We start from the raw sequence: 27,658 nt of genomic DNA on the forward strand, positions 1-27,658 counted from the left end.
CATCTCCACATCGGCCATATCGGCTAGATGGATTTTATGGCTCAGAGAATGGCAGGGAGACTCTTACACCAAGAAGGCGGTGGAATCCATTCCTTTTGGGGGTGAAATGCTTTTCGGTCCAGAGGGACAAATGGATTGCACAGACTACGGCAGGGAAGTCCACATTCCTACCTACTCCTTATATGAGAACTACTCCACAAGTTAAGAGAGGTTATTCGGGTCCAATGTTTCATTCGTTCAGATCTCAGTCCTTTCGAGCCCGAGAGAGATTTAGGTGCGCCGGCACGTGGGGGCAGAGGTAGAGGCCGCTCACAGGCAACAACCAGAAAGCAGGAGAAACCTGCTGACAAGACCGTGGCATAACGATCTCCCAGCTCACCTAGGGTCCCCCCCTGGTGGCCGCACGTCTGGAAGGTTTTCAGGACATATGGACCAACACCTCGCCAGAACTTTGGATAAACAACATAATCTGGGAGAGTTCATGGTGTCCATGGACATAAAGGATGCATACCTGCATTCCCAATTTGGTTCCCCCACCAGGCTTACCTAAGGTTTGCACTGGTGAGGGATAATTACCGATTCAGAGCTCTACCATTCGGCCTATCAGCCCCACGGATCTTCACGAAGATCTTGGCGGTTATGGTTGCGGGATTGAGGCTATTAGGGGTCACGATAATTCCTTATGTAGACTATCTTCTAATCAAGGCCTCCTCTCCAGAGAAGCTGATAAGGGATGCTCAGACATCTCACCATTTCTCATTCAGCATGGTTGGATAGTGAACTTCCAGAAGTCCAACCTCATTCCGACTCAACGGATTCAGTTACTCGGTCTCATTTTGGACACTTTGAGAATTGAGAATTTTCCTGCCAGAGTCCAAGATCCAGAACATACAGAAGTTAGTGGCCCAGGTACTGAGGACACCGACGGTTTCTCTACACCTCTGTGTGCGACTTCTCTGGAAGATGGCGGCGTCGTTCAAAGCTCTCCAGTACGGCAGACTTCATTCCCGACCATTCCAGATACACCACCTTGCTCAGGGAGCAGGTTCACCCTGGCTTCTTCATCGAGGAATCTGACTTCAACCACACGTACGAGTCTCCTTGATTTGGTGGTCGTTATACAAAAATATCGCAGCAGGAAAGAGATTCGGCATTTGGGATTGGAGGATCCTCACAACGGGCGCCAGTCTCGGAGGTTGGGGTGCCGTCTGCAGAGACCGTCAGTTTCAGGGATGATGGACGTTACAGGAGAACAGATTACCCATCAACATTCTCGAATTAAGAGCAGTTTACAATGCGCTTCTCCTAGCCGAAGTCCTGGTCAAGGGTTAGTACGTGAGGACACGGTCGGACAATGTCTCAACGACGGCTTACATAAACCGTCAGGGAGGAACTAAGAGCAGGATGGCGTTAAGAGTAGCCACAAAGATCTTGTTGTGGGCGGAAAGGCGAAACATCCTCTCTGCAGGGTTCATTCCAGGTGTGGAGTACTGGGAAGCAGATTATCTCAGTCGCCAGGACATGCATCCGGGAGAGTGGTGCCTGCGTCCACGGATCTTCAACATGGTGGTGAGGAGATGCGGTCGACCTAAGGGCATCTCGGCAAAACCTCCAGCTGCCCAGATATGTGTCCAGGACAAGGGATCCGGCAGCAGACGGAGTGGACACATTAACACTTTTTTGGTGTTACAAGAAGGTTTACATTTTTCCACCGTTTCCCACTCATACCCAGGTTTCTGAAGAGGTTGAAATACTCAGACCTAAGAGGTTACCTCAGAGAGAGGACCTGCTATCTCAGTGACCGTTTCACCACCCAGACCTGAACAGGCTGCGTTTAACGGCGTGGCTATTGAAACCCGGATCTTAAGGAATAGAGGTATACCTAGAACGGACGTTCCTACGATGATTACTGCTAGGAAGCCGGTCACCGCCATGAACTAATACAGGATTTGGAAAAAGTACATAGACTGGTGTCAGGAATATGGCTGGAATTCGACGACCTTCCACTTATCCAGACTTTTACTTTTCCTTCAGGCCGGCCTAGACTTAGCTCTGAGGCTGGGATCTCTGAAGTTTCGAGTGTCGACTCTTTCCTTTCTTTTTCAACAGCGGTTGGCATCCTTGCCAGAGGTTCAAACCTTTTTACAGGGGGTTCTGAGGATACAACCCTTTTTCGTCCTCCCACGGCACCATGGGATTTAAATCTGGTGTTAGAATTTTTTTTTCTTTCTTAAATCGACACTCTTTGAGCCGTTACCGAGAACAGACCTGAAATATCTCTCTTGGAAGGTAATGTTCGTGCTGGCCTTGGCTACGGCTAGGCGGCTTTCTGAGTTAGGAGCCTTACCGTGTAAGAGTCTTTTATTTTTCATGAGGATCGGACGGAACTCCGTACAAGAGCGGATTTCCTTCCTAAGGTTGTTTCGGGGTTTCATGTAAACCAGCCAATTGTGGTCCCATCTTTCCAGTATCTCGCAGATGGGGACGTGTTCTTGGATGTTGTCTGGGCTTTGCAGTTGTACGTACAAGCTATGTCGTCCTTCAGGAAGTCGGACCATTTGTTTGCCCTTTATGATGGGCCAAAGAAGGGTTGGCCGGTTTCTACGCAGTCTGTCTCGATGGATTAGACTTGCCATTCGTCAAGCTTATATTTCCTGTGGTAAACAGGTTCCGGTACAGTCGGGTGCTCCTACCACCCGATCGGTGGGGGTCTCCTGGGTGGCTGCCAGGGGTGTTTCCACTACTCAACTTTGCAGAGCGGCGACGTGGTCCTCAACCCACACGTTCGCAGAATTTTACAAGTTTGTTACCTTTGCGTCCGAAGTTTCTAAGTTCGGACGTTTGGTTTTGCAGGCTATAGACAGCACTCCCTCCCTGGGGGGAAAACTTTGGGACGTCCACTAATGTATAAGGAACAGCTCCAGTGTCCCCTAGTGGATGAAAGAGAAGAGGATTTTGGTACTTACCGATAAATCCATTTCTCTGAATCCTCTAGGGGACACTGGATGCCCGCCTCTGTGCTGTCAACCCTGCTGTGTTCAATGTTCTTGTTCAAACAGTTCGTACAAACAGCGTTAGTTTTTCGGTTAAAGAAGTTTCTTAGATGCTGTTTGAGATGTTGTACGGTTCGGTTCCTCGCCAGGTGCTATAGTATCATGTCCTATTCTCTCAGTCAAATTTTCAAAACTGAGGAAGGATGTGAAGGGGGAGGAGCCGGCTGTGCAGACAATACTAATTTTAGATTGTGCCACACCTCCGGTTGCAAGCTTCACACCCCTAATGTATAAGGAACAGCTCCAGTGTGCCCAAGAGGATTCAGAGAAATGGATTTATGGGTAAGTACCAAAATCCTCTTTTTTTGAGTTGTCACACGATCCATCCGGGAGAATGGGAACTTCACCAGGAAGTGTTTCTCTCTCTAGTGGACCGCTGGGGACTGCCCGACGTAGACCTAATGGCGTCTCGACTCAACAAGAAACTTCCTCACTACGGCTCGCGGACTCAGGATCCTCAAGCATTTCTAATCGATGCTCTAACAGCTCCGTGGCAGTTTCAGCTGGGTTACGTGTTTCCGCCGATTCCACTGCTTCCATGTCTACTTCAACGCATTCGGCGAGAAGGTCTCGCCATAATTGTGGTGGCTCCAGATTGGCCGCGCCGACAGTGGTACACTCTTCTGCGCAGCATGGTCGTCGGAGACCACTTTAGTCTTCCTCTGCGACCAGATCTTCTTCAAGGGCCTTGTTGCCACCCAGATTAAAGTCGGCTGGCTTTGACGGCTTGGTTCTTGAATCCAAGATTTTAAAAGCAAAAGGTCTTTCGCGTTCTGTTGTACAGACGATGATTCGGGCTAGGAAGCCGGTGACTTCCGGCATTTACGGCGTATGGCGTATTTACATTGCTTGGTGTGAAAAGCGGGGCTTGACTCCGCATTTGTTTAGACTTCCTCGACTGCTCTCTCTCCTTCAGGAGGGTCTCGATAAGGGCCTGAGGCTTTCTTCACTGAAGGGTCAGGTTTCAGCTTTGTCTGTTCTTTTTCAAAAGAAACTAGCGATCATTCCAGAGGTTCAAACATTCCTTCAGGGAGTACTTCGAATTCAACCACCTTTTGTTCCTCCCTGGGATTTAAACTTGGTCCTTACGGCCCTTCAAAAATCTCCATTTGAGCCTTTGGAATCTGCGGAACTGCGTTATCTGACACAAAAAGTTATTTTTCTTTTGGCTATTGCTTCCGCTAGACGAGTGTCTGAGTTGGCGGCTCTTTCTTGCAGGCCACCCTTGTTAGTGTTTCATGAGAACCGGGTGGTTCTGCGGACTAAGCCTTCTTTCCTTCCAAAGGTTGTTTCAGCATTTCATTTTAAATCAGGACATTGTCCTTCCAGCTTTTACTCCGTCTTCTCCGGGGGAGAATTCCCATTTGGCCCTCTTGGATGTTGTTCGGGCCTTACGTATTTATTTGTCTCGCACGGAGTCTTTCCGTCGTACGGATACCTTGTTGGTATTAATTGATGTTCCCAAACGAGGTTGGCCGGCTTCCAAGAACACTGTGGCCCGTTGGGTAACTTCGGCCATCAGACAGGCTTACGTGTCTTCAGAAGTTTCGGTTCCTGACTCAATTAGGGCTCATTCGACTAGAGCAGTTGGAGCATCTTGGGCTGTCCGCGGTGGTGCATCTATTGAGCAGCTGTGCAGGGCGGCGACCTGGTCGTCAGTACATACTTTCACAAAGTTTTACCGTTTTCATACTTTTGGTTTGGAGACTGCCTGTGTTGGGCGTCGTATTTTACAGACGGCTATGCCGTCAACGTCTCCCTCCTCTCATTAGCTTGCTTTGGGAAATCCCACAAGTAACGGCGCAGCGTCCCCCAGATGGATGACAGAGAGATGGGGATTTTTGTTTACTTACCGTAAAATCTTTCTCTGAGTCCATATGGGGGACGCTGCGATCCCTCCCGTAGTTTTGTCTGGTTTATTTGGTTGTTTTTTTGTTCGGGTCTATCTCCTTTGGCTTGGCTAAACGTTAACTGAGTGATGGCTGAGCAGGAAGGAGATGGGAGGGGTTAGAGGGGGGAGGAGACAGCTTTTGATAGATTCTGTGCCAAACTCCACTACCACACACCTCTAACCCACAAGTAACGGCGCAGCGTCCCCCAGATGGACTCGGAGAAAGATTTTACGGTAAGTAAACAAAAATCCCTATTTTCTTCAGGGCGTGTTGCGAATACAGCCTTACGGCTCTCCAGAAACTGCCCTTTGAGCCTCTGGACTTGGTGGCTTTAAGGTATTTGAATTTTAAGGTGGTGTTCCTCTTGGCGATTGCTTTGGCTAGGCAGGTCTCTGAGTTTGCCGCCTTATCCTGCAGAGCGCCTCTTCTTATCTTTCACTCTGACCGTGCGGTTTTGAGGACAAAACCTTCCTTTTTGCCTAAAGTGGTTTCTGCTTTCCATCTCAAACAGGATAGTGGGGCAGATGTATTAACCTGGGGAAGGCATAAGGAAGTGATAAACCAGTGATATGTGCAAGGTGATAAAGGCACCAGCCAATCAGATCTTAACTGTTAATTTACATATTGGAATTGATTGGCTGGTACCTTTATCACCTTACACATGTCACTGGTTTATCACTTCCTTATGCCTTCTACAGGTTAATACATCTGCCCCATTGTTCTGCTGGCTTTTCTTCCAGGTTCTACGTCTTCACAGGATTCATCACCATTGGACTTGTTGAACGTTGTTCGGGCTTTACAGATATACTTGTCTCTCACGGCGTCTTTACACTGCACGTACAGTCTTTTTTGGTTCTCATTGATGCTCCAAAACAGGGCTGGCCGGCTTCCAGGAATACCCTAGTCCGTTGGGTCACCTCTGCTACCTGTCATGCTTATGTTTCATCGGATTTACCTGTACTAGATCCTTTTGCGGGCTCATTCGACACGCGCCGTCGGCGCATCTTGGGTTGTTTGCCGTGGCGTCTCAGTGGAGCAACTGCAGGGCTGCGACTTGGTTGTCTGTGCACACCTTTACCAAGTTTTATAGATTCCACACCTTTGGTTTGGAGGAATCTGTTTGGCCATTTGGTCTTTAGTGCGGCTGCACCGGAACACCCCCTCCTCTCTGTTAGCTTGCTTTGGGACTTCCCAGAGGTCATGACGCAGCGTACCCCAGATGGATGATAGAGGAAATGGGATTTTTTACTCACCGTAAAATCTCTTCCTCGTAATCCATCTGGGGGACACTGCGATATCCTCCCCTTTTTTTGTCTGGTTTTTCTTGACTTTGTTCCACTGTTCTTCCTCCATGCTGCTTAGCTAAACGTAGATTGAGGCTTGCTGGAGGTGGGAGGGGTTAGAGGGGGGAGCAGTTAGTTTTTAGTGTTTCTTGTGCCTAACTTCCATAGCCCACATTCTGACACAGAGGTCATGACGCAGCGTCCCCCAGATTGATTCTGAGGAAGGGATTTTACGGTGAGTAACAAAAAATCCAATTTTTCTGGCCCAATGATGATTAAGTATCGCGCTTAGAGAGAACAGGACCTGCATCCAAAAGTCTGAGCTACTCCATACTTTTTCTATTCCTCCATTCTCCATCTCAAACTTTTTCTGATCTTATTCTTCTACTCAGATTTGGGTTGTTTGGTCTTCTCAATGATTGCAAGATTATGAGATCTGAGGGCTGTGAACCTATATGTACATATGTTTTTCCTTTAGATTATACACTTAGCTTTAACGTCTACTTCATGTGTATTTACACTTCTAAATTTCAGCGACCATTGTCTGCAATGGAAGAAATTGTGCAGACACCAAAGTTTGACTTGTTGGCAACTAATTTCCCTCCCCTACCCGGAAGTATAGCGAGCACACCCGGGGAGCCTGTGCTTGAAAGCAGGATGTCTGATGTTGTCAAAGGAATTTGCAAAGAGAAAGTGAGTGTTTTTATTTTTTACATTTTGATCTCTGATGAAATGTGTTGGATTTTAGAAGCGTTTGCCATGAAACCCGCATTTTCAGTTTAGTAACTTTATGTAATCATGATGTTTTAATCTTATTCTATGTTCTTAAAAGCAATAAGGTAATAGTAACTGAAGGCATTGTAAAGCTGGGAATAAATGTTAAATCCAGTTTTAGATGACAATATGTTAACGGGGATATCCTATTACCCGCAGTAAATTCCGCAGGTAATATAGCCTGGGGTTATCCAATTAGCCCTGATAATGCGCAGCTTACCTGGGATTGTCATCTTTGGTGCATAGATTCACCGTGCTCTGGCTGCTCCCAGGCTCCAGGTCCTCCGACATTTCCGTCATTCCCTGTCACATGACCCCTGCCTGGCCGGGGCAGATGTGAGTCCTTAGCTGCTGTGGCGGGCATGGGGCATTGACTAGAGTGGTCGCCATGGCTTATCAGGCAATTTTTTCACCTGCCTCAGGCAGGCAAAACAAAATCCTCTCAGCGCTGTTTTTTGGGGGGGCTGCTACGGCAAAAACACAGGTTTCAGGAAACCTATATGTGTTCGCATGAAAAAAAAATCTGGATATTTTAATTGAATACCCAGTGAAATATCAGGAAAAATGCAAAAATCTCCAGTTTTTCGCTCCTGATGTTGTGTAGCACCTAATTGGATACCGCCCTAAATATGAACAGACAAATCTCTATCAGAACTTGTGGCACTTTATTTGAATTTGTCTAATCATGTGTAAAGCATTCCTGCTTAATCAAGTCATATTTATTTTTTTAGTCACCACAGTATGTATTTGTTTATAAAGTCAATTGTTTGAGAAGTTGTACGAGCTTTGGCTATCTAAAGCTGGGGTACACAGTAGGTGATTTTTAAATATAACATTTCTGAACGATATTGTCCAGTGTGTACACACTATTTTGTCAATGATGCGCAGTGCCATGGGTCGTTGACGAGGTCTTCTATCTGTACATGCAGATCAGTATTTTCTATATTGTCTGAAACTACATGTGTCGGGGTGGTGGCAGGATGTGTATGCACTCGTTTGCCTGGGAGTTCAAGGGCAAACACGGAGTATATCGCTCGTAGAGCATATCGTCTAGTGTGTACCCAGCTTAAGACTGCTTATGTAACAGTTTTTTACATTCCTGTGCAGGCCCAAAATTGCTTCTAGTCCCAATAGCTAGTCAACGTTAACAGAAAGACCACTGGGTTCCGGCTGCAAACCCCAAAGGGCCAGCTCGATCTGATTTGGTTGCGTGTGTGTGTGAGTGATCAAAGTTATTTAGAGCTAGTGGCTTAGGCGAAGCAGCTTTTATGGACAGTTTAAGCTTATAGTGTTGGTAAGACTGCCACTTTATGTTGCATATTAATTGTTAGTTTATGTTGTATATTATGTTCTGCACTGTATAGTGACCGGTTCTATCTTTCAGGAGAATAAGGAATTGCTTCCAAATTTGACTATACCTGCTCAGGAAGAACCCACAAAAACCACACTGCAGCAGCCTGTTGCGTGTGTCGCCCGCCATACTACAGAAGACATTACGCCGCCCCCACCTTTACCTAGGTAAGCATGTTGGACAGCTGTGTATGATGGTAGTTGAATTAAACTGGCTATTGTAGTGTTTAATAAGGAGTTTAACTACAGTATATGTATTAACCAGGGAAGATACGGAATACATGTGAATAACAATTGGCATGCAGCAATTTTCATTTGCTTCAAATGTATGCTATGCACAATATAACTTCAGTGCCCTGTGTTATGTAAATTGAATACTTGTTTCAGCTTTGTACTAAATTACAGATTAGGGTTTGCTTTTAGCAAGTCTCATTTTCAGTTGAGTGACCTGCAGGTTAATAAGCCTGGCCTACATTCCTTATGTCCATACTCAGTATGAAACTGGTTAGAGGCGCAGTTCACCATGTTTTGTCTAGATCAGGGTTAGGCTGCAGGTGGTCTTACAGCTGGATGGTGTAGCGCCACAGCTGTGGGTAGGCTTACAGGTTGCATATTCCTGATACAGATTGTCATTGCCCATTCCATTGTCACTGCTAGAAAAATGAATGGAAAGATGAACCCAGATAGCATCCCACATAGAAAAGATAGTTTTTCTCCATTTAAAAATCTGTCCAGATCATTTTAAGCTGCATTGTCTCCTAACTCAAATTATTGTGCCATTTTTCTAACCATAGTGAATATTAAGGCAGTGTCAAGAAAACCTTAAAAATAGTGTCAAAATAGCAGTCTAGGAACTGCGTTCATGTAATATTGGCTACTATGGCTCATGTACATTGTTACGTTTACAGTATGGAATTGGTTAATTATAATTATTGATATGCAGTTTTTTTGATTTTGGTTTGCTATGTGATTAAGTATTGCCCTAAAAGGGAAGAGTACCTGAAATTAAATCTGATTCATTTTTTTTTCTCCTTTTGATCTGTTAGGACTCGGACTGCTTTACATTTAAGGTTTTATAGCAGGGTAACAAAGCAAGTGAGGCAGCCGAATAAGGCGCATTATATTTGTTAGGGATTAAATACAGTGTATGCAATACAATTCTAGTTTAATGTCCATGAATAAGACCTATACAGATGTTTCCTCTTACTGTACATGTTTGCATCGGATTCCTGGCATGGTGTGGTGTATGCATGCTCCTCCAGTATACTTAGAGCGCTGAGCAGTCGCAGGCAACGGATGTAAGACTCCCTCTGCCCTACATTATGTGGAGGGGACTGCTGCGTTGTATGGGCACGGGTAGCGGGCAGCTATGCTCCTACCCGTAGTTATGTGTGGTTGACACAGCTGCATTTGGTGGTATGTGCACGCACCCGTAAATTATAGCACAAACAAGGACTGCTAGTGGCGAACGTGGGAACTCCAATGATGTGTGAGGACACATCTGTACAGCTAGTGATCTGTTCCACCCCTTATTCATCCTGTCCACAGGAGCCAATTTGGGTTCTCTACATGGGTTAAGCAGCAGGATAAGCAGTATGTAGAAATGTGAAATACTGAACACACTTCAGAGAGTTGGTTAACATTAAATACATAGGTCATCAGTTATGACCTATACTGTTTGAAATCTGATAAATGGTGTAAAGAGATGCCCAGTGACTCACTTGTTCTATAGATTGCTCATCCTATCCAAAAAGGCACCAGACGAGGCAGCCACCTTGGGATGCATAGGTTACACCTAATGGGATAAACAGTACCTGGTAATACAGAATAAGGAGGATGAGATTTATAGGTACCCGCAGAGACCTCCGATCCGGTCATGGGAAGAACAAACTGTAATTTTGACATATTGAATTTTTGGGAGTTTGTTTGATGGGATTCTTGGTTTGTGTTCATACTTAGCAGTCCTGTTAATGAGAAGAAACCTACAGAAATTTCTTGTCACAAAGATGTAGCAAGTCAGACCTCGTCAGTGTTACCATTGTGCAATTCTACTTCCACAAAACCACTGAAACCTACCACCACTGCACCGATGACAAGTATGTCGCCTGCTCAAAATATACAGGTAAGAGCTTTTTCGATAAGTGTTCCTCCTATTAACACTTAGGGCTGGTTTCAGTTTGGCGTGGTAATTAACCGCAGGCTTATTGGTTTGCTGGGGCTGTTCTGTTACAGCCCATAATGAGCCTAAAGACTACATTTAACGCAGATTTGTCTTTGATCCTGGGGGAGGCTTCCACCCTTTCCCCCTGTGGTAATTGACTATGGCTAATTAAATACAGACCCTATTGGTTATTCTTTACCCTAATTTTACTTTTGCACGCTCTTGAAAAATTTCCCCAAAACTCCCTGAAACATGCTTTTCACCTAAGATTGCAATAAGACACTGCCACAAAGTAACTTCCTAAATGTTATAGCACAGGATGGTAAAGAGCATAAGAGGAATGAGATGGAAATGTATTGATTACCATAACTGTCTGTCATGAATAATGACAATTCTTGAGCGTCATTGTAATATTATCATGCTTAGTCTTGAACTCTTAAGGTTTTCTAGTCTTATGGTTGCGTATGTTGTGCTCTGCTTGATTTCAGCTAAACACAAGAAACTCTGCCTAAAGGTTCTTAGAATTTAAATATACGCTTTGAAACAAGATCATGTTTCCAGGAATCCCCCGTCGTTCCCAAATCTGATGCTAATTTTCCCGGTTTTAATCCATTACCTAATATTGATTTTCCCAGGTCACTAAAGGAGGATGATAGCAGTTGGGCAAAACCATGTGCACTGCCGGGGGGGCATATATAACATTTGTAGAGAGAGTTAGATTTGGGTGGGTTGTATTGTTTCTGAGCAGGGTAAATACTGGCTGCTTTATTTTTACACTGCAATTTAGATTGAACACACCCCACCCAAATCGAACTTTCTCTACACATGTTATATCTGCCCCCCTACCCCCTGCAGTGCACTTGGTTTTGGCCAACTGCTAACAAATTTGCTGCTGCGATCAAGTCTGAATTACCCCCATAGTTAAAAATTATTTTAAAGCAAGGTAGTTTATTAAAAAAAGCCAGGTATATGAAAATCCAAAGGTGGTATTTTTTACCATAGTGTCAATATAAAAACAGTATTTGCAGTGTGTCCAACACACTAAGAATATTTTTTTTCTTAGACTGCATATATACGCTCCATATACTGTACGAAATGTGAACAAAATTTGAGCTGGTGAGAGAAAATTTAACAGATATGAATATACTACACGATACACTATTGTCTGCAAGTAGTACTGTTGCTCGTATCTTAGCTTTTGAGTCTGGACTTTCCATGTAGCAACATAAAAGGAAAATTTTGTTTTGTTACGATTTAATCCTGTAAACCATGGATCCATTTCTGTTAATTAGCAATGTTTTTTTTTTCCCTTTCATTTCAAGGAACCACGTAAATTAAGTTACGCAGAAGTATGTCAAAAACCTCCTAAGGAGCCAACTCCAGCCCCAGTCCAACCGCTTCGTGAGCTTCGTTCAAATATAGCGCCACCTGCCAAAAATGAAGAAAGTTCTGTTCCAGAAAAGAGTTTTGAAAAGACTCATGAGAAGGTTGAAGGAAAAGTAAAAGATTCTCCTGGGCACCGCAGCAACGGAACTCCCCGAGGTGGTGGTGGTGCAGGAAAAATCAGGGAACAGAGGCGCCAGTTTGGACGCAGATCTTCACCTCAGGGAGCATTGCGGCGCAATGGCAAGGAGCAATATGTGCCACCAAGATCACCAAAGTAAAAACTATTTTGGAACTTTAACTTTCAAACTGGACTGATTGCAACGACAGATAAAGGACTTGGTTAAAAATGGTCATCGGTTTTGTTGATCAATTTGTAAATAGTGGGCATAATGGAAATTCAAAATTCATCTCAGAGATATGGTTTGAGGTGGTAATGAGTTCCAGGTGTGATTTAAAAAGCATATAATCAGTAGGATTTTTTTCTTTGTGGGTTGGGTCAGAAACCTGAGGGGGTTGTTTTCTTAAACATTTTAAGTTGCAGAGGTTACCTGTTATATATCAGTTTCAGGGTTGTGACATAAACCTAGAACTCCCTCCATCGAAGAGGGTAAGAGAAAATATTTTTGAAAAATAGATGTTAAAAATGTAAAAAAATAATAAAATAAAAAAAATAGAACTTTAAAAATTACTTTTTTTAATCTATTTAAGGCTTTGCTGGTAGTATATGTATGCCATTTTGGCCTTGAAGTGAAAAATCATGGATGCAGTGTGGTCAATGTGTTAAGTAACTGTGGCCAGTTGCTGTTATTGTCACGCATTATAACACTGAATGTACAGCTACTCTGTAATGTCTATTAGCTTGAAATTTAGTTTGTCTTTTGACCTTACTAAAATTTCTTTCAAAGCTTTTTATCTATCAAGTCAATATATTTGAAAGATAGCAAAAGGCTTAGCTATAACAAAGGCATGTGATTCGGTAATCAAGCTTTTTTTCTTTTTCTTTTTTCTTTCATATTTACTGTTTGTTTTTGTTTTTTTATTCTCCCAATTCATGCATGGCTTCATGTTCATAGCTGTGTTAATCTGTAAATGCAGGCTATGTATGTGTATGTCGTCTTTACAAAAGGGCTATGCGTAACTGACATGACTTTAAATGGCTCACATTGAAATGATTGGTGAAATTATGCTTTATCGGTGGCATATACTATTGAATATTGATGCAACTGTTTTTCCTCGGATACCAGATTTACAGCAGTTACACAATTTATCTTCAATTTCATTTATTTTTTTATTTTTTTTGTTATACTTAAAATAAAATGACTAGCTATATGTGAAAGAATAGTCTTTGGTAGAAGTCATCACAGTTTAGTTTTACAGTAGGATTAAAGTTTTTTTTCCTTCTTTAACATGTTTTAAAGTTGTCCTATTCCGTTTCCATTTGTCTTTTCAGTAATTAGTTTATTTTAAGGACTTCCTAAAGACATTGTTTTTTTTGTTTGTTTTTTCTTAAACTGGTTGCATGTCAATCGGTGTCATTTTCTAAAACTCAGTCCTATTTTAATTGCACCATTCACTGTTAAATTTGTATAGCAGGGTCAATTGAAGCGAAGTCTTTAAGACTTGTATAGTGAGCACTATAATTGTGCTATATTCTGATAATGTTGGGCCTATTCTGTGTTCATCTTTGGCACAGATATTCTACCGTTTTATCTCTCGTGTTCTACTCTATAGCTGAACATGTGGATATAGTGCTTTTAACCATACTTTTTGAAAATAGGACTTGAGTATTGTATTTTTTTTCTTCCTCGTTCTAGATGTAAAATAATTTATAGTTGATTGTGACTTGCAGAAATACTACAATGTAAGTTGATATGTGAAATTGAAAGGAAGGTTTGTGTGTATATAGCATTTTCTTTAGACTTAATGCTCATTTATAGAAATGCCTATCACATGTGATAGGCTTATTCTGTATAAGCGCTACGTAAGGATCTTCATGTATTTATTTGAATTTTCTGTGCTAGATCTTTTGTTGCCTTTTGTAGAATTTTTTTTTTTTTTTTTATCAGGGGTTATCAAAGTATAGTTAAGGCTGTGAAAATATCTAGATTGTGTATAAACTACAAATGCAGTATGTTGCATGAAAAGCACAAAGCCTTATGTAGGCCGGCTGCTAACTCAAATCATATTCTCCATGTATATATTTTCTCAGGCAAACTTCAGATATCAAATTATGCCGTTACTACATCTGTTTTAGGTGTTCTGTAACTTAGAAAAGCGTTCCTTTTTAATCAATATTTACAAATGTCTGCTTCAGCTCCAATTAGCTTTGTTCACAGTAATCATAATCTGTTGAATCTTTAATTAGCATGTTGCAAAAAAAGTAATTTTGGGGTGTTGTCTTTTACGTTGTAGCGGTCTTTTGAATAGGCCATTCTTTTGTTTCAAAAAATTAAATGTGATTCATCTTTTCTGTATTGTATGATCTTACCACTATTAATGCATTTAACATTACACTGCAAAAAAAAGTCAAAGCATATAATCTACATGAAAATTGCGTGGTCTAACATTCCTGTTTGTACGGTCACAAGACGTGCTCTGCGTGAAGTGAAAAACATTAAATATATTTGTAGAATATGATTTTATCCTGTGACACATCCACTTTGCTGTGTAAGGATATACATCTATAAACCCTCTCTGGAAGCTGGACTAGAAACAGATAATTGCTTATGATTTTATATGTTTTATTTGCTATATGTTGGTGGTTTTTGTTTTTTATTCTTGTTTTTCCCTTGCCTTTAACTCTGCATCGTCCTTAATACAGCTTATTGATATATATTGAGTTGTTAGGGCTTCCTTTTACTATGGTACCACAGAATTGTCAGCTTACTGTTTAAATATGGGCTGTCAGGCCATAAACAAAATGCGTGTTCTGAATCTGGAACATGATCTTTGTTTACCTAAAACTCTCCAAATAGACTTTCAGGCACTTATATATTTTTGATTGTTTAAAACCTGTACTCTGAAATCATCTGTAACTGCATTATTTTACTTGGTAATTCTACCCTGCCTTGGCGTTTTGTTAAATATATATTGGTCTTTTTAAGACAATTTTTTTTTTTTTTTTTTTTTCACCCAGTTTTCCAGGTAATCATCTGAATTCAAAATCGTGAAATAGGGTTCATGCTTTAAATGTATACATGTATTTGTAATCTATTCTGGACATTGCCAAGGTGCTATAAAATATTTGAAATAACAGATGTAGAAGAATAAAGCTGATTCAAAGGGTAAAGTCTGTTGTCATTTGTTAATAACTCTCCTTTTATTTCCTGCAGTGTAAATGTTAGTACCTTTTTTTTTTTTTTTTTTTTTTTCTTTGTAATGCACTCCACTCTGAAATAAACTTTTTACATACAGGTTGAGTTTCCAATATCTAATGTTTGGGACCAGAAGTATTTTGGTAAGTGGGTCCCCGGTTAATATGGTGGCATAAGGGTGAGGCGGCACTGCAGGCTGCCACAGACTGCGCTGGTACAGTAAAGGGGTTTTAACCCCGTTTTCTATACAAACATAATGAAAGCCAGTATAAATATGTTGCAGGGACTGCAAGCCATTGAGGGGGCGGGGCTTCCCAGAGAGCGGGATCAGCGGCTCAGAAGGCGCCATTTCCTGCTGCATTAGACTCCAGGCTGCATGTAGGGAAGCACTGCTCTTCCAGGGACCCTCTGAAAACACCTTGTACTGGTACTAAGGGGTTTGTAGAAAGGGGGGAGCACTAAATATTGAAAGTGAAACTAGTTCCCTTATCTAAGGCTCTAGTTTATGCCTGGCTAGACTTGGCTTTAGCTGTTGAGGCATAATGTGCTGGTCCTATCCCTCTGTCACTCCATACAGGCTGTTTGGGGTTCTGTGTTATATCACTGTGTTTCACTACTAGTGTGTATGTTCTGCTGTACAAACATGTCAGGCAAAAGGCTGTATGTCCCTCATGTAGCACAAAGTTTTCCCCTTCAGGGTAATTTCTGCTGTGTACATAGTGCACTCTACCTTCTCAGGGAAGCAGCACACAGGAACCAGCATTTCTGTATTCTTTTAAAGGAATGATATCTAATATTCTGAATTGGTTATTGCCAGGCAGGAAAGACAAATGCTTAAAAAATCTGTGGATTCTTTTTTAGTTCATATTCTGACCACAGACCGGCTTCTGTGCGCCCCCCCCCCCCCCCCCCCTCTTCCCCCTGTTGGTCTCACAGAAAGCACACTCCCACAGGTGCTCCAATCTGACACTGATATGCCAGATTTGGGAGATGTAGATGGGGACAAAGGTGATATTACTCAGGGTGTAGAAGCCCTAATATATTCTATTACGGAGGTCCTCAATATCCCAGATAAAGAGGCGGAACCTGATGAAGTTGTTTTATTTTATGTGAAGCCTAAATCTACTGCCACATTTCCTGTCAAGGAAGTTAACTCTTTTTAAGGAGACGTGGGTTAATCCTTACAATGTTTCAAACCTCTAAGCGGTTGCTAACCTCTTTTCCCTTTTCTCCTGAGAATAGAAAAGTAAATCCCCCTTTCTCTTTCATCCACTAGGGGACACTGGAGTCCTATACAGTAGGGGTGTGAAGCTTGCAACCGGAGGTGTGGCACAATCTAAAATTAGCATTGTCTGCACAGCCGGCTCCTCCCCGTTCACATCCCTCCTCCCTCAGTTTGAAAAATTGTGCTGGAGGTACAACACGTGGAGCACTGAGCTCCTTACTAAAATCTAAAGAGTGTGCTGCGTCCACCTAATAAAAGGGAGACAATGCCACATATATATTGTAGAGACAAAGATCCCTTCTGAAGGGACCTGCATCTCCACAGGAGATCCTCCAAGTGCTCTAATAGTGAGTACTGGTCGAGAAAAGGTAGCTTAGGCTAGGGTCTTTCATGTAGTATGTGTGTGTGTGTGTATGTATATATATATATATATATATATATATATAATTTTTTTCTTCACTAATTCCTTATTTGTCTCTCTCGCTGTTGCCTCCTGTAATGGAGTTTAGATCCCCTCTTGCACTGTCTACAGCGGCGGGAGCAGAGTGCGACGCGGGATTCAGCCTTTCTTCCCTGTGAGCAGGTAGAGACGGCAGAGAGGTGCGCTGCACAGCGACCAGACTGACAGACGAAGCGGAGCACAGGCACCACTACAGAAAACTGTCCCGGCGCGCGCCGGCCAGTGGGTCCAGAGCGCGCCAAATAGAGACTTGGCGCGCGCCAGCCAGCGGGCAGTGGGACGGGGTCAGAAACAGCCGATACCAATAATCACTGCAGCGTGCGGTGATATAAGGGGCAGAGGCATAGAAGGAAAAGAAAAATAACTGCTGCAAGGCTCTTTAATAAAGTCTTAAAAGACATTTCGTGGGGGCCATGTTTACTAATTATGGTGCTAGGCTGGGGTAAAGGATGGGTCCTCCCCCCAGTAAAGTACATAGGGGAAGGTTGTTTATTAAAGAACTATCTCCCCCCTGCTGCACTGCCTGGATAGTGCATAGATTAATTAAGTAGAGAGATCGTTAGGTAACAGCTCCCTCTGCTGGTGTAAAATATATATACAGTATATGAGGATCTCCTGAAAAGTAACCAAAATGTACAATTTATATTTTCAAGGGACTTCTGTTTCAAAGAACCTGCAGAAAATACACGGAAGCAAGCGGATACTAACTCTAACATCGTAGATGATTTACAGTTAGGGTGTGAGGGTTGCGAGTCGGCTGGTGTTTTATTTTTATTCATTTATTAATTTTTTTTTATTAACAAAGATATTTTGGCCTGCTCCTTTTATATACGAAAGGGACAGGTAATTCCAGCCGGATCCAATACCTTCGCTTCCGTTATCTCCCAGTCTTTCTCTTCCTAGTTTAAAGGGTGAAGGCGCTGCGTAATACCCTGGTAAGGGGTTTAAGAACAACATGTCTAAGGCAACCAAGACCTGTTATGTTTGTACGAAATGTAACAAGAAGAGCACGTGGGTTGGCAGCTCCGGGGTGTGTGACTCCTGCTTAGACAATGACGCTCCACCTGGGAGCAGTGCTCTGGCTAGGTTATGGGAAGACAACCTTGCTAATAGAATCTCCAAGGAGATGGCAGAATCGCGCAATCAGAATGGGCTGCGGGATTCTCAAAGACGATGGAGGAATTTCTCATCAAGTTAACGCCGCCCGCACACGCAGAAACGAGTGTGCGCAAGGCTGTTAAAAGAACTCTTCCGATTATACCGGAATCAGAGGAGGAAGAGGGTTTTCTTCTTGATACGGAGGAAGGTGAGTTAATTGAACCTAACCTGGATGCCGATTTTCCAGTCTGGACTCCTTAATTGACGCGGTAAAGGAGATCCTAAACTTTAAGGTAGAGGAAATACGGGAGCCGGAAGATTTCGATTTTGTTTGAATCCCAGAAGCCGCGTTCAGCAGTGTTTCCAATTCCTAAATCCCTCCAATCTCAGATGGAGGAGGCTTGGAAACAACCTGACAAACGCTTTCAATTTCCGAAAAGGTTTCAGGTAACTTATCCCCTACCTAAGGGCGTAATGGATAAGTGGGAGACTCAGCCGGTAGTGGATGCTTCCCTAGGAAGGTTGTCAAAGAAGACAATCTTACCAATTCCTAACGTAACTACTTTAAAGGATGCGTCAGACCGTAAGGTTGACACAGCATTAAAGTAAATTTTTGTAGCAGCTGGTGCAGCGCAGAGACCTGCGATAGTCTGTGCTTGGATCAACAATGCCATGGGTGCATGGTCTGGACGTATTGTACAAGCTATTGAGGAGGAAAATAGCTTAGAAGAGATTACCCAACTGGCTGAACACATTCGAGAATCTGCTTCATACTTGTGTCAAGCCTCTAAGGATATTAGCAGAATAGCATCTCACATCTCCATATCGGCTAGAAGGATTTTATGGCTCAGAGAATGGCAAGGAGACTCTGACGCCAAAAGGCGGTAGAATCCATCCCCTTTGGGGGTGAGATGCTGTTCGGACCGGAGTTGGACAAGTGGATTTCGTAGGCTACAGCGGGGAAGTCCACTTTTCTGCCTAGTCCTTATACGAGAACCGCTCCACAAGCTAGGAGAGGTTATTAGGCACCAGCGTTTACTTCGTTTAGATCACAGTCCTTTCGAGCCCGAGGAAGGGGTTTCGGTACACAAGCACGTGGGGGCAGAGGTAGAGGCCGCTCACAGACAGCAACCAGAAAGCAAGACAAACCTGCTGACAATACCGTGGCATGACGGCCTCCCAGCTCACCTGGGGTCCCCCTTGGTGGGCGGCCGTCTGGAAGGTTTTCAGGACATCTGGGCCAAAACCTCACCAGAACTTTGGGTGAACAACTTAATCGCTCAGGGATACAAACTGGAATTTCAACAGAGGCCTCAGTCAGTTTTTTACAACAGGATTGCCTCAGTGCCCTCAGAAAGCAAGGGCACTACGGGCAGCAATTCTAAAATTGCTGCAGTCAGAGGTCATTATTCCGGTCCCCGCATCTCCGAGAGGAACGGGGTTCTATTCCAATCTTTTTGTCGTCCCAAAGCCTATAAAGGATGCATATCTGCATATTCCAATCTGGTATACTCACCAGGCTTACTTAAGGTTCGCACTGGTGGCAGATCACTACCAATTCAGGGCCTTGCTGTTCGGTCTATCAGCCCCAAGAATCTTCACGAAGATCATGGCAATCATGGTTGCAGGACTGAGACTGTTGGGGGTCACTATTATACCTTATCTAGACGATTTACTGATCAAGGCACCATCTCAGAATCGACTGCTCAAGGATGTTCAGACATCCCATCAATTTCTTATTCAACATGGGTGGATTGTCAATTTCCAAAAATCCCAACCTCATGCCGACTCAACGGATTCAATTCCTCGGTCTCATCTTGGATACGGTACTATTACGTGTGTTCCTACCAGAGAACAAGGTCCAGGACCTACAGAGATTAGTGGCTCAGGTACTGAGGACGCAAACAGTCTCTCTGCACCTCTGTGTACAACTTCTTGGGAAGATGGTGGCGTCGTTCGAAGCTCTCCAAGACTTCATTCCCGACCATTCCAAATAAACCTCATTGCTCAGGGAGCAGGTTCGCACTGGCTTCTCCATCGGAGAATCCGACTTCAACCGCAAGTACAAGTCTCCTTGATATGGTGGTCGTTACACAAGAACCTCGCAGCCGGGAAGAGATTCTGCATTTAGGATTGGAGGATCCTGACAACGGACGCAACTCTCAGAGGTTGGGGAGCCGTCCTAGAGGACCATCAGTTTCAGGGACGGTGGAGGTTACAGGAGAGCAAACTACCCATAAATATACTCGAACTAAGAGCAGTTTACAATGCGCTTCTCTTAGCAGAAGACCTAGTCATGAATCAACACGTCAGGATGCAGTCGGACAATGTCACGACGACGGCTTACATAAACCGTCAAGGAGGAATAAAGAGCAGGATGGTGTTAAAGGAAGCCACAAAGATCTTGTGGGCAGAAAGACGAAACATCATCCTCTCGGCAGTGTTCATTCCAGGTGTGGAGAACTGGGAAGCAGATTACCTCAGTCGCCAGGACATGCATATGGGAGAGTGGTGCCTACATCCACGAATTTTCGATATGGTTGAGGAGATGGGGTCTGCCTCAGGTTGACCTAATGGCGTCTCGGCAAAACCATCAGCTGCCCAGATATGTGTCCAGGACATGAGATCCAGCAGCAGGAGGAGTGGACGCATTAACGCTTCCTTGGTGTTACAGGAGGGTTTACATATTTCCACCGTTCCCACTCATACCCAGGGTTCTGAAAAGGGTGAAGCGGGAACGAGTGTGGGCAATTCTAATTGCACCAGATTGGCCCCCGCAGAAGTTGGTACTCAGACCTGCCGGGGTTACTTGCGGAAGATCCTTTGTTTTATATTTATGTAGCTTTTTTCACATATTTTTTACACTTATAACACTGCTCAGCTAAACTTCACATTCTAACACTTTACTGCTGTCCTCTTCTTTTCTTTAACATTCAGCAGCCTCTTTCATTTGCTTAACACTGATCTTTCACTCCTATCCTTTTTCTGTGTGATGCCCTGGGGTGGTCTGTGGGTGCTCTGCGTCCCGGAGGTGAACCTCTATAGTGTTAGGGACCTGTCCGATGAGGTCACCGTGAAGCAGGTGGGCAGGCTCATATACTGGCCAGTATATGCCAAGAACCTCAAATATTATATTATGGTTATAATAATTTCTCTAACGTCCTAGTGGATGCTGGGGACTCTGTAAGGACCATGGGGAATAGACGGGCTCTGCAGGAGACTGGGCACTCTAAAGAAAGATTTAGTACTACCTGGTGTGCACTGGCTCCTCCCTCTATGCCCCTCCTCCAGACCTCAGTTAGAATCTGTGCCCGGCCAGAGCTGGGTGCTTTTAGTGAGCTCTCCTGAGCTTGCTAATAAAGTATTTTAGTTAGTTTTTTTTTATTTACAGAGAGCTTCTGCTGGCAACAGACTCTCTGCTACGTGGGACTGAGGGGAGAGAAGCAAACCTACTCACTGCGGATAGGTTGCGCTTCTTAGGCTACTGGACACCATTAGCTCCAGAGGGATCGAACACAGGACCTGACCTTGTCGTCCGGAGCCGCGCCGCTGTCCCCCTCGCAGAGCCAGAAGTCAGAAGCCGGCAGAAGCAAGAAGACATCGAAATCGGCGACAGAAGACTCCTGTCTTCACATGAGGTAGCACACAGCACTGCAGCTGTGCGCCATTGCGCCCACACTACCCACACACTCCGGTCACTGTTGGGTGCAGGGCGCAGGGGGGGGCGCCCTGGGCAGCAATTAGGATACCTCTTGGCAAAAACACATATACAGCTGGGCACTGTATATATGTACGAGCCCCCGCCATTTTATTACACAGACCAGGGACTGAAGCCTGCCGCTGAGGGGGCGGGGCCTTCTTCCTCAGCACTAACCAGCGCCATTTTCTCTTCACAGCTCCGCTGAGAGGAAGCTCCCCAGGCTCTCCCCTGCAGTATCAAGGTAGAAAAAGGGTAAAAAGAGAGGGGGGGGGGCACATAAATTTAGGCGCAAAATTATCATCAACAGCAGCTACTGGGTAAACACTAAGTTACTGTGTAATCCCTGGGTTATATAGCGCTGGGGTGTGTGCTGGCATACTCTCTCTCTGTCTCCCGGCCTTGTGGGGTCCTGTCCTCAATTAGAGCATTCCCTGTGTGTGTGCGGTGTGTCGGTACGTTTGTGTCGACATGTTTGACGACGGTTACGTGGAGGCAGAACAAGTGCAAGTGACTGTGGTGTTGCCGCCAACGGCGCCGACACCTGATTGGATGGATATGTGGAAGGTGTTAAATGATAATGTAAGCTCCTTGCATAAAAGGTTGGATAATCAGTCAGGGTCTCAACCCGTGTTTGATTCTGCAGCTCAGAGGCCGTCAGGGTCTCAAAAGCGCCCACTATCCCAGTTGGTTGACACAGATGTCGACACGGATTCTGACTCGTGTCGATGACGATGAGGCAAAGTTGCAGCCTAAAATGACTAAAGCCATCCGATACGTGATTATAGCAATGAAGGATGTATTGCACATACCGGAGGAAAACCCTGTCCCTGACAAAAGGGTATATATGTATGGGGAGAAAAAGCAAGAGGTGACTTTTCCCCCTTCACATGAGTTAAATGATTTATGTGAAAAAGCGTGGGATTCCCCCGATAAGAGTGCTGATTTCCAAAAGGTTACTTATGGCGTACCCTTTCCCGCCAACGGACAGGATGCGCTGGGAATCCTCCCCTAGGGTAGATAAAGCTCTGACACGCTTATCTAAAAAGGTGGCCCTGCCGTCACAGGATACGGCCGCCCTAAAGGATCCTGCAGATAGGAAGCAGGAAAGTATTCTGAAGTCTGTTTATGCACACTCAGGTACTATACTGAGGGCTGGCTATTGCGTCGGCCTGGATGGGTAGTGCTGTAGCAGCATGGACGGATAATCTGTCTGAGGAAATGGATATCTTAGACAAGGATACCATTTTACTGACCCTGGGGCATATAAAAGACGCTGTCCTATATATGAGGGATGCCCAGAGGGACATTTGCCTACTGGGCTCTAGAATAAATGCAATGTCAATTTCTGCCAGAAGGGTCCTGTGGACTCGGCAATGGACAGGTGATGCCGACTCCAAAAAGCACATGGAGGTGTTACCTTACAAAGGTGAGGAATTGTTTGGGGACGGTCTCTCGGACCTAGTTTCCACAGCTACGGCTGGGAAGTCAAACTTTTTGCCATATATTCCCTCACAGCCTAAGAAAGCACCGTATTACCAAATGCAGTCCTTTCGATCACAGAGAAGCAAGAAGGTCAGAGGTGCGTCCTTTCTGGCCAGAGGCAGGGGTAGAGGAAAGAAGCTGCACAACACAGCTAGTTCCCAGGAACAGAAGTCCTCCCCGGCTTCCACTAAATCCACCGCATGACGCTGGGGCTCCACAGGAGCCAGGAGCGGTGGGGGCGCGTCTCCGAAATTTCAGCCACCAGTGGGTTCGCTCACAGGTGGATCCCTGGGCTATACAGATTGTGTCTCAGGGATACAAGCTGGAATTCGAAGTGATGCCCCCTCACCGTTACCTCAAATCGGCCCTGCCAGCTTCCCCCATAGAAAGGGAAGTAGTTAGCGGCAATTCACAAGTTATATCTCCAGCAGGTGGTGGTAAAGGTTCCCCTCCTTCAACAAGGAAGAGGATACTATTCCACAATGTTTGTGGTACCGAAACCGGACGGTTCGGTCAGACCCATATTGAATTTAAAATCCCTGAACATTTATCTGAAAAGATTCAAGTTCAAAATGGAATCGCTCAGAGAGCGGTCATTGCAAGCCTGGAAGAGGGGGATTTTATGGTGTCTCTGGACATCAAGGATGCGTACTTGCATGTCCCCATTTATCCACCTCATCAGGAGTATCTCAGGTTTGTGGTACAGGACTGTCATTACCAATTCCAGACGTTGCCGTTTGGCCTGTCCACGGCACCGAGAATATTTACCAAGGTGATGGCGGAAATGATGGTGCTCCTTCGGAAGCAAGGGGTTACGATTATCCCATACTTGGACGATCTCCTCATAAAGGCGAGGTCCAGGGAGCGGTTGCTGATCAGCGTAGCACTCTCTCAGGAAGTGTTGCAACAGCACGGCTGGATTCTGAATATTCCAAAGTCGCAGCTGATTCCTACGACGTGTCTGCCCTTCCTGGGCATGATTCTGGACACAAACCAGAAAAAGGTGTTTCTCCCGGAGGAGAAGGCTCAGGAGCTCGTGACTCTGGTCAGAGGCCTCCTAAAACCAAAACAGGTATCGGTGCATCACTGCACGCGAGTCCTGGGAAAGATGGTGGCGTCATACGAAGCCATTCCCTTCGGCAGGTTCCATGCGAGGATCTTTCAGTGGGATCTGTTGGACAAGTGGTCCGGATCGCATCTTCAGATGCATCGGCTGATCACCCTGTCCCCCAGGGCCAGGGTGTCTCTTCTGTGGTGGCTGCAAAGTGCTCACCTCCTCGAGGGCCGCAGGTTCGGCATACAGGACTGGGTCCTGGTGACCACGGATGCAAGCCTCCGAGGATGGGGGCAGTCACTTAAGGAAGAAACTTCCAGGGGCTGTGGTCAAGTCAGGAGACTTGTCTGCACATCAATATCCTGGAACTAAGGGCCGTATACAACGCCCTGAGTCAAGCGAGCCTCTGCTTCGAAACCAACCAGTGCTGATTCAGTCAGACAACATCACGCCAGTGGCCCATGTAAACCGCCAGGGTGGCACAAGAAGCAGGGTGGCAATGGCAGAAGCCACCAGGATTCTTCGTTGGGCAGAGAATCACGTACTAGCACTGTCAGCAGTGTTCATTCCGGGAGTGGACAACTGGGAAGCAGACTTCCTCAGCAGGCACGACCTCCACCCGGGAGAGTGGGGACTTCATCAAGAAGTCTTCACGCAGATTGCAAATCGATGGGAACTGCCACAGGTGGACATGATGGCGTCCCGTCTCAACAAAAAGCTAAAAAGATATTGCGCCAGGTCAAGGGACCCTCAGGCGATAGCTGTGGACGCACTAGTAACACAGTGGGTGTTCCAGTCGGTCTATGTGTTTCCTCCTCTTCCTCTCATACCAAAGGTGCTGAGAATAGTAAGAAAAAGAGGAGTGAGAACAATACTCATTGTTCCGGATTGGCCAAGAAGGACTTGGTACCCGGAATTGCAAGAAATGCTCACAGAGGACCCGTGGCCTCTGCCTCTCAGACAGGACCTGTTACAACAAGGGCCCTGTCTGTTCCAAGACTTACCGCGGCTGCATTTGATGGCATGGCGGTTGAACGCCGGATCCTAGCGGAAAAAGGCATTCCGGATGAAGTTATTTCTACGCTGATAAAGGCTAGGAAGGATGTGACGGCAAAGCATTATCACCGTATATGGCGAAAATATGTTGCTTGGTGTGAGGCCAGGAATGCCCCTACTGAGGAATTCCAGCTGGGTCGATTCCTGCACTTCCTACAGTCAGGAGTGACTATGGGCCTGAAATTAGGGTCCATAAAGGTCCAGATTTCGGCCCTATCCATTTTCTTCCAAAAAGAACTGGCTTCACTGCCTGAGGTTCAGACGTTTGTTAAGGGAGTGCTGCATATTCAGCCCCCCTTTTGTGCCACCGGTGGCACCTTGGGATCTTAACGTGGTGTTGAGTTTCCTGAAATCCCACTGGTGTGAGCCACTTAAGACCGTGGAGCTAAAGTATCTCACGTGGAAAGTGGTCATGCTGTTGGCCTTAGCTTCGGCTAGGCGTGTGTCAGAATTGGCGGCTTTGTCATGTAAAAGCCCCTATCTGGTTTTCCATATGGATAGGGCAGAATTGCGGACTCGTCTGCAATTTCTGCCGAAGGTGGTGTCATCCTTTAATTTGAACCAACCTATTGTGGTGCCTGCGGCTACTGGTGACTTGGAGGATTCCAAGTTGCTTGACGTAGTCCGGGCTTTGAAGATTTATGTGACCAGAACGGCTGGAGTCAGGAAGACTGACTCGCTGTTTGTCCTGTATGCATCCAACAAGCTGGGTGCTCCTGCTTCAAAGCAAACTATAGCTCGTTGGATCTGTGGCACGATTCAGCAGGCTCATTCTGCGGCTGGGTTGCCGCATCCAAAATCAGTGAAAGCCCTTTCCACGAGAAAGGTGGGCTCTTCTTGGGCGGCTGCCCGAGGGGTCTCGGCATTACAGCTTTGCTGAGCTGCTACTTAGTCGGGTTCAAACACATTTGCAAAGTCTCTACAAGTTTGATACCCTGGCTGAGGAGGACCTTGAGTTTGCCCATTCGCTGCTGCAGTCATCCGCACTCTCCCGCCCGTTTGGGAGCTTTGGTATAATCCCCATGGTCCTTACGGAGTCCCCAGCATCCACTAGGACGTTAGAGAAAATAAGATTTTACTCACCGGTAAATCTATTTCTCGTAGTCTGTAGTGGATGCTGGGCGCCCGTCCCAAGTGCGGACTTTCTGCAATACGTGTATATAGTTATTGCTTACTAAAGGGTTATGTCATGTGGCATCAGTTGAGTGATGCTTGTTTGTTGTTCATACTGTTAACTGGGTAAGTTTATCACGAGTTATACGGTGTGATTGGTGTGGCTGGTATGAGTCTTGCCCTGGATTCCAAAATCCTTTCCTTGTAATGTCGGCTCTTCCGGGCACAGTTTCCTTAACTGAGGTCTGGAGGAGGGGCATAGAGGGAGGAGCCAGTGCACACCAGATAGTACCTAATCTTTCTTTTAGAATGCCCAGTCTCCTGCGGAGCCCGTCTATTCCCCATGGTCCTTACGGAGTCCCCAGCATCCACTACGGACTACGAGAAATAGATTTACCGGTGAGTAAAATCTTATTTTTAATGGTGTATGGTGCACCTGCACCCTTTGTTCCTATGTTGTAGTATTACAGTACTCAGTCCCAGCAAGGTAGCACATCCCATTATAATGAGCTAGGGTGTGCAGTCTAAGCCCCGTTTCCATATTACCTCAGAGAGAGGACCTGCTATCTCGGGGGCCGTTCCTACACCCAGACCTGAACAGGCTGCGTTTGACGGCGTGGCTATTGAAACCTGGATCTTGAGAAACAGAGGGAAACCACGAACGGCCATTCCTACAATGATTGCCGCTAGGAAGCCGGTCACAGCCAGGCACTACTACATGATTTGGAGACGGTACATTGCTTGGTGTCAGGAACGGGGATGGAATTCAACGAACTTCCACTTATCCTGACTTCTGCTTTTCCTTCAGGCCGGTCTAGCTGGAGGGCTCAGACTGGGCTCTCTGAAGGTTCAGATTTCGGCTCTCTCCATCCTTTTTCAACAGCGGTTAGCATCCTTGCCAGAGATCCAAACCTTTTTACAGGGGGTTCTGAGGATACAACCCCCTTTTCATCCTCCCACGGCACCATGGGACTTAAATTTGAAATCACCGACTTTGGAGCCGTTAGCAGGAACAGACCTGAAATATCTATCCTGGAAGGTCACGTTATTACTTGCCTTGGCTTCGGCTAGGCGGGTATCTGAGTTTGGAGCCTTATCCTGTAAGAGTCCTTTTTTTAGTTTTTCATGAGGATAGGGCGGAACTCCGTACAAGAGCAGACTTCCTTCCGAAGGTGGTTTTGGGGTTTCACGTAAACCAGCCAATAGTGGTCCCATCTTTCCAAGGTCTCGCAGATGGTGACATGTCCTTGGATGTTG

General features: G+C 45.2%; 1 protein-coding gene across 3 annotated transcripts in view; it reads left to right on the forward strand.

Annotated features, from left to right (window-relative positions):
* LARP4 (La ribonucleoprotein 4) overlaps nucleotides 1-15,188 on the forward strand; it is a 158,259-nt gene extending 143,071 nt beyond the window's left edge. For 2 of the 3 annotated variants that reach the window (XM_063952251.1, XM_063952249.1), the window contains exons 13-16: nucleotides 6,763-6,921; nucleotides 8,387-8,520; nucleotides 10,312-10,474; nucleotides 11,836-15,188. In XM_063952251.1, the coding sequence (XP_063808321.1) occupies nucleotides 6,763-6,921; nucleotides 8,387-8,520; nucleotides 10,312-10,474; nucleotides 11,836-12,177 (798 nt within the window). In that variant the 3' untranslated portion in view covers nucleotides 12,178-15,188. The remainder of the gene's footprint in view (nucleotides 1-6,762; nucleotides 6,922-8,386; nucleotides 8,521-10,311; nucleotides 10,475-11,835) is intronic. The other variant, XM_063952250.1, reaches the window with a different exon arrangement.
* Nucleotides 15,189-27,658: the final 12,470 nt, after the last annotated feature.

Source organism: Pseudophryne corroboree, chromosome 2 (assembly GCF_028390025.1).
Source record: "Pseudophryne corroboree isolate aPseCor3 chromosome 2, aPseCor3.hap2, whole genome shotgun sequence".
NCBI lineage: Eukaryota > Metazoa > Chordata > Amphibia > Anura > Myobatrachidae > Pseudophryne > Pseudophryne corroboree.